General features: G+C 36.4%; 1 protein-coding gene across 3 annotated transcripts in view; it reads left to right on the forward strand.

Moving 5' to 3' along the window:
* Nucleotides 1-12,490, forward strand: part of LOC149773759 (CD82 antigen-like) — a 294,550-nt gene that overhangs the window by 278,290 nt on the left and 3,770 nt on the right. For all 3 annotated transcript variants that reach the window (XM_089946058.1, XM_089946057.1, XM_089946056.1), the window contains exons 3-6: nt 3,797-4,057; nt 5,381-5,455; nt 6,009-6,116; nt 12,160-12,345. In XM_089946058.1, the coding sequence (XP_089802184.1) occupies nt 3,797-4,057; nt 5,381-5,455; nt 6,009-6,116; nt 12,160-12,345 (630 nt within the window). The remainder of the gene's footprint in view (nt 1-3,796; nt 4,058-5,380; nt 5,456-6,008; nt 6,117-12,159; nt 12,346-12,490) is intronic.

Genomic DNA, 12,490 nt, shown 5'->3' on the forward strand with positions numbered 1-12,490 from the left:
TCTTTGGATATATACAGGTTTATGTGAGTCTTTGGATATATACAGGTTTATGTGAGTCTTTGGATATATACAGGTTTATGTGAGTCTTTGGATATATACAGGTTTAGTTGGCAATTGATATTATTAATATTGTTATTTGAATAACAGTTTCATATTTTTGGTATTTTAAAATGCTGATATAGGTAAAATATGTATACCCTGAAAGGATAGGAAATACTATTGATAGTGCGCAGGTGTTATCGGAAGAATTATTTAAATCATTGAATACATGTCTGACTTGAGATTTCCCTCAAATGATCCCCTTACACACACACACACACACCTAACTACCTACCTATGTCAGTTGCTACACAAAATCTCAGTTTTAGAAATATATTAACCATAGAAAAAGTTTTCATATTGAAAATCCACATAGGTGGTTGTTGGGTTGTGTGAATATCATAGCAGTTTAAATAGGGTTGCATATAAAGGGTACCCAAAAAGCAACCTGTTCCCAATTATATATACAGTATATTCTTGTAACTAGTCATGTAGATACTGATTTACTTAATTTACTATGTACGTAAATTGTTAATCATTATTTACACCTGTCCATGTCAAAGCCGACTTGTAAAGCCTCTATCGTCTCCTGGGTTTAATTGGAATCACTACTCAGGTCTGAACGAATATGCCCGAGATTACTAATACTGAGTTTACTTATGGGCTGAAAATCAGAGATAACATCCCATTAGTATAACTGGCATTTATTGGAAATCGCTTATTGCTGTACCGCTAGGATTGAACGATTCATCAAATTTGGCGGAACATTCCCTCATACTTGTATTGAGGATGTCAGTCAATTCATAACGGAAAATATCTGAAAATGCCTTTTAATCCCTGTTTTTAATATTAGGGCCTTTCTATCAAAGCAACATATGCACGAAGACATTTGGTTTTCCTTGTATTAGAAATGTTAAAATATATAAATAATGACAGTAATATTGGAAAATCTTCGGAATAATGTTAACGTCTAATTCATTATAGCATTTTATCACATAGTTGGTGCACTTTGCCTATAGTGTGTGCAGTTTCATATTTTAGATTTTATAACATGAGAGCCTATCACTTGATGTGATTCTGATTGGTCCCAATAATTTCATGAAATTATTGTGCAGTATTCTCTTACTGATTGGCTGCGATTGAGGGAAAACATTTTTGAACTCGCCTTCTGGAATGTTTTTTTTTTGTCAGTGAACATTTGGCAGCCATTTTGTTTCGATTCACGAAAGGAATTGGGGAAAAAAATGATATCCTCCGTCTGAATTTAGCCAGTTTACCACTGCAGGGATTTGCTATGCCATGTGTAACATATCATAACATGAAAAATGGATAAAATCCCAAGACAAGAACGAGAATAACAATATGTAAAACTAATGGTATTTCTCAGTTCATAGCGAATGTGTAAGTTCGGGTTGGAGGGGAGCTGTAAACCTGAAGGATGGAAACCACCCTATATACAACCATGGTTTACATTTTAGCTTACATGAATAAATAAACTCACCTCTGTTCACAGAAGAACGTAGATATAAACCGGTCTCCAAACTGACAGAAATTTATCCAGCCACTGCATATTTACGCGGTAAATATGTGATGCAATCTCGACTCAAACTGAAACTTATTTAACGTCCGTATTCTGTAGTATGTTGTTCCAAGTAAAATACTGCAAATATCCAGTCACCAATACACCGCAGTAAATATGTGAATTTCTGCAGCTAGGATACCTTCTTTCAAATGAATATTGCAACAATGTAATGTTTAGGTGGGAAAGTGACATGTTAGGTTAAAAAAAACATGGACCGTCTACTGCATTCTAACCGGTACTGCATCAGACAATGTGACATCGCGAGCATTGGACATTCTGTGTTGAAAAACGATTTTGTCTTTATAAAATGTTCTGTTTATTCGGAAGGACGTTCGTTCTTTGACTTAGTGATTGTAAGAAAAGTATAATCTACTTTAATACGTTGATACTTGTTCCAGTAGGGTCACTAGGGGGTGCGGGTGGGTGGGTGGGTGGGTGGTGGTGTGCGGACAGCACCGGATGACACCATCAGAGGGGGTGACATTAAAATGACTGTCCTTAAAATATTTGAACGTTTGTGAAGGAAGGAGGTCCATGGGGTGTGTTAAGTGTTGAATTTTGAGTTGTATGGAACCTTAAAGTTGAATGAATTGAGCATTAAAATATTATCACATTTAAGACAGGGTCACTTCGAGCTTTCTTCTTTTCTCCCCCATGTCAGTGTTAAAACTTGAAAGGCTAGCATTTATGACCCAGTGAGATTTGACCAGGGCATTGCAACGCTGTCCTAACAAAGTAAACATTGGAGCTACCAACCATAACCTCTTGATAATTTTCAAAGGAAAATTTATATGTACCATAGTTCACAAATTCTATGCTGTTTAAATTTGACGAAAGAAATCATTATCTAGGGAATAATTTAGGAACTGCTGCTTACGACTGGGCAGAGTAAATTAAGGCGTACAATGTGAAAGTAATTTATATTTAAAGTGACGACCTGGGTCAAAATAAAGGACTAGTAAGTCCAGAAAGGGGTGAAGCGTAGAGAATAGGAAGGCTCGAGGAAACAGGAGGACGTTGATACACGGTCAAGGGAGAAAGTGATGCAATCAGTCGTGGCCATTTCACTCTTTTCACCACTTGTTATTATGACGAAATAAATCCAATTTAGACACTGCTATTAAATTCTGTTGACGTAACTTACATTGAACTGGGGTTGCCGCTATTAATTGTTATTGATTAAATTTTGTTATTTTTTCTTGTCTAAGGGGGCTCGTATTGCATTATTTCTTCCCAATAGTGTTGCTCATTTCTCTGTTGAAATTCTATCTTTTCACTCCCACCGGGCTATAATATCGAGGGAGGTCATCCTCTAGATAACGCCAGCCAAAGCCAATTAACCACCCCTCTTACTAAGAGGGTAATGTTACAGGTTGACACCATGAGTTACCGCATATGACTGTCTATAACATTTTTGAATTTTTGTGAAGGAAGGAACACCATGGGGTTGACACCATGAGTTACTGCACTGGGTGATACCAACCCTAGTGACGCCACTGACTTGTTCAACTTTGTCTTGGACTATTTTAACGCACAACAAATGGAAAGTGCAACGTCTGTCAGAACAAACGAAATTATTATTTCGTCTTTCTAAATAATTTCCACTGAAATAAAATTTATGTAATAAAATTAATCTCAGATGGGTAATGATTTAATATTAATTTTATGAAACTCGTTAAATAATGTCGAGACTTTGTTCACCAAGGCTCGCAAAAGCTGTAATTTATTCAGCTCGTTTCATTAATTCAATATTAAATCATTACCTATTTTGAGATCCTCTATATATGAAACAAAATTGTACTTTATATGATATTATCCTTTATTAATGTCACTGAAACTGAAATAACAAATAACAATACAAGACTAAAAAAAACTCCCCAAAACCCAAAGAAATAAAGACCCCCCAGAATAAACCCAAACCAAAGAAAAAACAAATAAAAAATAAAAAGGTATCAAAACCAAAACTGAAATGAGTAAATGTAAAAGAAAATTCAAATTATTTTAATAAAAGTCATTAAAAGAATAATTCAGATGAATAAGTGGATCCTACGATGACGTATGCGTACAGTTATGAACCAGGATAGGGTAACTGATTGTCGTTACCATTGTCATTATTAAAGCTACACTTGTATGGAACATTACTTGGAATCTAACTTTACGTCTTTATTATTTCAGCTTTTGGGAGTCGCCTTGTTGATAGCGTCCTGCATCGTCCGCTATGACCAAAACATGGCAGACAAGTACCTGGGTTACTCGTCCTTCCAAAAGGCATTAGAAACTGCCAACGTCAGCGTCCATACTCCAAAAAGTTTGAACATTGGTGAAACTCTAGATGCTGTTTGCATTGTATTTATTGTTATTGGTGTCTTATTTATCCTTCTTGGAATCGTGGGGATCACTGGCGCCTTTGTCAGGCTTAAATCTCTACTGATCACCGTAAGTTTATATATTTTAGGTATGTTTGTGTTGGATTTTTAAAGCAGCTTTAACAATTTTTCATTCTCGATGTCTGCGGTGTGGCAGTTTATAGTGATGTCTAGCACTAAGGCATCATGCCGCTGACATGTAGCATGATGTCCCACCGAGTCACATTATCCTGACACTAGGCCGACCAGTCCTACCACAAACATTTGAATGCTGAGCGCCAAGCGAGGCAGCTGTTCGTACTATTTTCATAAGTCTTTGGTAGAACTCGGCGGGGGCTCAAACCCACGAACTTCCGCATCCGTGGCGGAATCTCTAACCACTAGGTCGCCTATTGTATGTATGTATGTATGTATGTATGTATGTATGTATGTACGTGTGTGTGTGTGTGTGTGTGTGTGTGTGTGTGTGAGTGTGTGTGTGTGCATGCAGGTAGATAGTTAAGTTGGTGGGTTAGTAGTTATAGAGGTAGGTAGACACTGACATCAATCTGAAAATAAGTATGTATATTATATGTATAACGACACAAAGTACATGTAGGTGTATAACCGTACATGGCTGGTTAGGTCAATATAAGCAATAGTCGAGCAGTGGTAAAATTGTCCGGTAGGTTTATATAGTGTTTCTGTATAAATTGTTTGGGCAATATTTCGTTGACATGCACGTTAGACTGGCAGAAGCTGAGTGGATAGGTTCGGTATTCCCTTTTACCTACATCCGTACTTATACATCGATAAATAATTCTTAACCTGATTACTACATACCCGCTAGCTCAGTTGCTGTAGCATCGGATTCGTAATCCAAGGGTTGCATACTCGATATCTGCGTGGACCAGCCTTGGTCGGTGACTTCAATGTGTCCTTGGGAAGAGCACTCAGTTGTCATTTATATAGCATGCCATGGTCTTTACAATGCCGTTGAAACCACCACCCCTAAAAAAAGCAACACATTAACCCACTAAAGCATGTTATATCATAAATGCAAAACAAATTATTTCATCCATTCCATGATGTGTGCAGAAAATGACGCTTTCTTCTCTGTTTGGTATACAGATGTCAATTTGCAGTTATAACTCGATGTGTATATCCTGCGTTTCTGAAAAGAAGAAAAGCAGATTTGTGCATTTTACTGAGTGTAAATTTCCAATTGCCACAAGATCTTGTACCCGTGAACCTCAGGTCTTTCTCTTTGTTCCTTCGCCATCCACTTTTGGATGATTATCGTATCGCCGAGTGCTACAGAGCGCCGATATATATATATATATATATATATATATATATATATATATATATATATATATATATATATATATTTTTTTTTTTTTTTTTTTTTCAGTATGCTGTGGTGCTGCTAGTACTTATCATACTGGAGGTAATATGTGTCATACTGGTGGCCACACTCAGAGGAAAGGTAATGATGAAGCATGATTTTCTTTAATATTTGCATACTAGTTCTTTTTCGATAAAATCCAATACCAAACAAGAAAAAGAAACAAAAGACAAACCCAACAACAAAAACAGTCAGCTGCTTTCGTTTCAAACTTTATACAGGTAGTTGGGTTTTAAAGAAATTGCAGCCACCATTCATAAATAATGCAGATATCGTTGCTGCATGGTTGTCAGTGTGGATGAACCCAAGGTAAGGTTTCGTACAAAACCTTAGCCCTTGAATTAACGGTAGAGGTATCAGGCGGTTTGTAGAAAAGCTATGTAGTTGTGTAATTATTGCGCACTTTGCATTTTTTCAGTAATCATTTAAAAATACAGGTCTCTGTGTTATTTAGTTTTCAATTTTCCGAACAAATTTTGTATCGTTCTCCCACCCTGGGGACGAAAGCGGCCATGTTGTGCATTATACATAGTTGATAAAAGCACAAGGAAATAAAACGACTGTCTGAACACTTTATGTGAACATTACAGACTGTAAAATGTTTGAATTTAGACGAGAACATTTTTGCTTTCAGATTGAAGGGTGGATTAAAGATGCATTAAAAGACTCCATACGAAACAATTACTCAGGAATCAACGGAAGTGACGTAGATACCCTCCGATGGAATTTGATCATGCATAGCGTAAGTATGTAGTACATAGGCCATTGTCTTTATAAAATGATACTATATTGCTCAATAAATAACCAATACTTAATGTCAAAGAAATAACTTAGAATAATTTTACAAGAGGAAATGTTACCAAAGATGGAATACATCATTAAAACTCACAGGTTTCACGGATAAATAATTAGTCATGCATATCTATACATTCCATACAAGTAGGTAAGTACACACACACACACAATCAGATTGATAGGTTGTTGTTGTTGTGGAGTTTAACGCCATTTTTCAGCACGATAGGCTATACATGGCGGCCAGTATTAATGGTGGAGGAAGAACCCGGAAAACCCCGGAAAGAACCACCGACCCACGAGAAGCTACTGGCAAGCTTTCTCACATGCCCACATTGGCTGAATCTTAGACTCGAACCGCCGCAGACAGAGGTGAGATGGCAGTGATCCTTAACGATGAGCGCTTTAGACCACTCGGCCACTATATATAGATAGATAGATAGATAATGATAGATAATTCTGGATATTGCCAGAATCTCCCTATTGCAATATATTGTAAATCATTACATTGTATTCCAATGCTTATTTCAATATGATTAATAATAGTTTGTTCTAATATATATTGCACTACGATTAATAAAAGTTTGTTCTAATGCGTATTGAAATACATTGGGAAAAAGACTGTACATAATGCAAAATGATACTGAAGAGCGAACAAGAAGTCAAAGTTTCATATAACTTAATATCTTTTAAATCCCTTTACACGTGTAGTAATTGGAAAACATTCTACACGTGGGCGCAATCGACTTAGGTGACCTGTACACACGTTCAGTTCGTTCGTATTACCATCTAGAATGGGTCGATGACAGCGAACGTGGGCAATCAAGTTCCCACAGCATTACACTCCAGTTAAATTAAAATGTTATCGGTTTCATTTCCATCTGTCCTGGAGAAAATAAATCGAACTTCTGCACGAAACAAGTTCCTGACAACAGGTTTCATGTCTGTCCTTTTGAGTTGTTACTATGCCGACCAAAAACCATTTAATATTTCGGCCGACACATCTTTCAAAACACTTTTCCCCGGATTTTTAGAACAACAGCATTCCAGGGTACAGAACAAAGGAAACAAAACCGATTTATCGGCATTGTCTGGCAGAACACGTAGCGGGCAGGATCCATACCAGAATATACTGATATATCGTAAAACCACTTTATTAAATTGTGTTCATGCGTATCTCCCCCTGATGCCTTTATGGCTGTGATACAAAGGTGGTATAATTAATCAAGTGAAGCAGAACTTACATTATAATAGTTGTGCGAAGTATTCTAACATGGACCATGATTTTGGGTGAAATTCACACACTCCCATGGCTGGTAGTGCTACACACAGTCCATCTGCAAGACAATATAACCGTTTATGACTTGTATTACTACACACAGCCCATCTTCAAGACAATATAACCATGTATGACTTCTTTACTACACACAGCCCATCTTCAAGACAATATAACCATGTATGACTTGTATTAGTACACACAGACCATCAACAAGGCAATACAGTCATCCATGTCTTGTATTAAGAAACACACACGCACAACATCTTGAAGACAATATAACCATGTATGACTTTTATTCATACACACAGACCATCAACAAGGCAATATAACCATGTACGCCTTGTATTACTACACACATATCATCAACAAGGTAATATAACCATGTATGACTTGTATTACTACACACAGCCCATCAACAAGGAAAGAAAACCACGTATTACTTGTATTACAGCACAGAGCCCATCAACTAGGCAATATAACCATGTATGACTTCTTACTTCACACAACCCATCACCAAAGCAAGAAGATCATGTATGTCTTGTATTACTACACACAGCCCATCAGCGAGGCAAGATACCAATGTATGGCTTGTTAATACAGCAGATCATCAAGGCAATATTACTAAATATAGCTTGTGCACACAGCCCATCATTAAGACAATATTACCATGTATGAATTGTGCATACAGCCCATCATCAAGGCAATATTACCATGTATGGCTTGTGCACACAGCCCATCATCAAGGCAATACTACCATCTATGGCTTGTGCACACAGCCTATCATCAAGGCAATATGACATGTATGGCTTGTGCGCACAGCCCATCATCAAAGCAATATTACCATGTATGGCTTGTGCACTCAGTCCATCATCAAGGCAATACTACCATGTATGGCTTGTGCACGCACACAGCAGATCATCATGGCAATATGACATGTATGGTTTGTGCGCACAGCCCATCATCAAGGCAATATTACCATGTATGGCTTGTGTACTCAGCCCATCATCAAGGCAATATTACCATGTATGGCTTGTGCACACAGCAGATCATCAAGGCAACATGACATGTATGGCTTGTTCACACAGCAGATCATCAAGGCAATATAATCGTATACGCTTGCATTACTACATGAAGTCCACCAATAAAGCAATACAACCATGTATGATTAGTACAACAACACGCAACTCTTATGTGTATTTAATTGGTATTGTTTGTTGGCTTTTTCAATGTTAATACGTTGTGAATATCTGTATATTGTAATTTACATTAGTCCAGAATCGAGCTAATGGTCGATCTAACCAGTGACATTTATTTTATAAACAACAAAATACATAGTTAATATTTATACCTGATTATATATTAACTATTCACATCATTATTAATTGTAAACAGGTTTTCTTTAGTATGAGTTCAGGATGCAGTCTTGATTATGACTTCAGAAAGTTCCAGAAAATAAATTTTCCATTAAGTTGACAGATTATTTCCATAAAATGGTAATTGCGGCCTTGGTTAAGTTGATGGGTATATAATTTTGTTTACTTAAGGATTATTCCTTCGTGCCTTAACATCCGAAGCAGAATCAGCCCTCTTGTTGTGTTCAATGTTTTATTTGGGTGGATTACTTTATTCAAAATATTATTCACTGGAATTACAAAGTGCTCGATAATATTCTTGGACTAAAACATTAAATTGGAATTATAGTAAATTCAGACAAGGATATTTTTGGATTATATTACTGTGATACATCAAAAGAATTTTAACACATCGCCACATTCCCGACCATTGTCACATTAGCACATATGAGACCACAGACACATCAACACATTCACCATTGGAATTTATTTGGAACCCCACTGCAATTCAATTGTATCTTCAATTGTTTGGACTTCTAATAGAACTTTTAGGGCTGTTTGGAATTTAATTGACAATACTATAAGTTCTTTTTCAATTTTCACTTTGTAAGTTTGGGAAATAGCTTATTTGTTGAATTTTAGAAAACTTGTTTTATTTTACACTTTTCTGTTACTTAATTTAAGACCTTAAGCTCGTAATACAACACATCAACAAGGCAATAAGGCCATGTAAGTAAAAGCAGAATGAAAAGTGTGGGAGAATTACAGTGACAATGTAATATATATATATATATATATATATATATATATATATATATATATATATATATATATATATATATATATATATATATATATATATATATATATAATTTACCACCTTGTATACAATCGCAGACGTCATCACCTTGTAGAAAATCTAAATTTTTGCCACCTTAGAACAGTTCTAGTACAGGATCCATGGTGATATGCTAGAGTACGAGCTTTAGTAAGGCAAGTAGCGGAAAATAAATCTGAGACGGAAACAAACTTGTACAAGAAAAACAAAACAAAGAAAACCATATCATTTTCGGTAAACCCCAAACTAATGCTTGGAAGTTTTATATTATTTGAATTGATATTGTAAAAGCCATCGATTTAATGAAGCATTTCTAAAGGGAGTATGAGATTACAGAAAACGGCACTTGATCTAACCTTCAGGGCTACGATGTAACAAAAATCAGTTATATTTTCTCCCTCACGCTGAGCAGTTGAACTTTTGTGAGAACAAATGGCTTTCTCTTACAAACGTAAGAGCCTTCATCTGTTTCGGATAACAAAATCAAAAAGAATACTATGTTGACCCTTCACATTATCATGAAATCGAAACGTATACTATGTTGACCTTTAGCATTATCATGAAATCGAAACGAATACTATGTTGAACTTTAGCATTATCATAAAATCGATTTTGTTGTTGTGGGGTTTAACGCCATTTTTCAGCACACGATAGGCTATGCATGGCGGCCAGTATTAATGGTGGAGGAAGAACCCGGGAAAACTCCGGGAAGAACCACCGACCCACGAGAAGCTACTGGCAAGCTTTCTCACATACCCACACTGGCCGAATCCTGGACTCGAATCCACGCAGACAGAGGTGAGATGGCAGTGATCCGTAACGGAGAGCGCTTTAGACCACTCGGCCACTCGGGGCCCCATCATAAAATCGAAATGAATACTATGTTGACCTTTAGCATTATCATGAAATCGAAACGTATACTATGTTGACCTTTAGCATTATCATGAAATCGAAACGTATACTATGTTGACCTTTAGCATTATCATAAAATCGAAACGTATACTATGTTGACCTTTAGCATTATCATGAAATCGCAAGGTATAATATATGGACCTTTAGCATTATCATGAAATCGAAACGAATACTATGTTGACCTTTAGCATTATCATGAAATCGAAACGTATACTATGTTGACCTTTAGCATTATCATGAAATCGAAACGAATACTATGTTGACCTTTAGCATTATCATGAAATCGAAACGAATACTATGTTGACCTTTAGCATTATCATGAAATCGAAACGTATACTATGTTGACCTTTAGCATTATCATGAAATCGCAATGTATAATATATGGACCTTTAGCATTATCATGAAATCGCAAGGTACAATATTTGGACCTATAGCTATATTCACATACATGTGGTAGGTTCAGCAAATTATTTATGACGCATTCTCTTGAATAAAATGGCAAATAAGTTGCATGTTATATCATTGTTTGTAAACGTTGTTAAGCTGTAGGAAGATAGTACTATATTGTGTATAGATACGCTGTACACGGGGGATAAACTTCTTGATTGAAACTATCTCCAGCTTTCTGAACAATACAAAATTGAATGTTTCGCGGCGTTGTTTCCAGACATAAAGCAGGTAGAGCCAACATCTGTCTTAATCAATGGTTTCAGACAGGGTTGTCAGCTATCATAAGGAATGGTTTCGGACAGGGTTGTCAGCTATCTTAATGGATGGTTTCGCACTCATTTGTCACAGCCACTGGGTAATCATTATCTGCCGTAAAAATGCCAAAGGTATCAGTTCACAGTGGTAACCTATGTAGAATTTGAAATACCAGATTAAAATCTCGATGAATTTAAAAAATAATAGTCACCCACACAATTCAAATAAACTAATCTAAGCGGATTTTACAGCCTTTCTCTTGTATGGAAGCATTAAGCACGCCATCAAATGTTTTCCCTCCATCCATTCCCAAACACAGACTCAAACATACATAAACGCATGCACCCTACAAGATTACGAGAAAAATATATCAAATTCATGCAAGTCTAGCTGACAAAATACTTGATACTCCTTAGTGATGAATATACCGTTACCCTTCTCTACAAATAAATGCTCACAGAGATCCTTTCGTGGCATCGCGTGGGTTCGACGTGAGTATATGAGAAAATTGACATGTAGTTTTCCACGGGTGGGTGATTCTTCAGGGGCTTTTCCTTTCATTTTGCCACTAAACGTACTAGCCGCCACGTATCATATTCTGCAAAATGGCGTTAAGCCCACTCAACTACAAAGAGTTTCCCCCCCCTACATTCGTGAAGCAGAATACTGCAGTTAGGTTTAGGAAACTGGTTGTTTAAGTTTAATGATGTCAGCGACTTCCCAAACATATAGAGCTCGCTGTATGTATTACACACTCATTTTCATTTTGAAAATGGTGTCTGCCATTTGGAGAGCACTTGGCATTGCTGAAGTGTTTTTTATTGAGTGCTGAATTTGATGGAACTTTTCCTGTCTGACTAGTTTCACCGTATTTACAAAACTAACGAACTATTTATTCTGTTTTCAGTTTCAGTGTTGTGGTGTAGACAGATATACGGATTTTCGTGAGTTGCCAGCAAGGAAGTGGAATATCGAAATAGAGATGAAGAGCAGCATTGTTACTGGGAAGCAAATTCCGTTTGCCTGTTGCCATGTTAAAAATGATACTTTTTGTGTCATTAGACCAAATAGCACAACGGCTTTCATAGAAAAGGTAAGTATTATATCCACTAGAAGAAAATGTAATTCTAATTTCAAATCTTCAAATACAAGAAGAGCTGTGGATTTGTGATGCAACATTTCATTCCACATATTTCTACGAAGTTCTTTACATTTAAATAAAAAATAAAATCTTTTTA

The sequence above is a fragment of the Sinohyriopsis cumingii genome, unplaced genomic scaffold (assembly GCF_028554795.1).
Source record: "Sinohyriopsis cumingii isolate HCF-2022 unplaced genomic scaffold, ASM2855479v2 utg000615l, whole genome shotgun sequence".
NCBI classification, from domain to species: Eukaryota; Metazoa; Mollusca; class Bivalvia; order Unionida; family Unionidae; genus Sinohyriopsis; species Sinohyriopsis cumingii.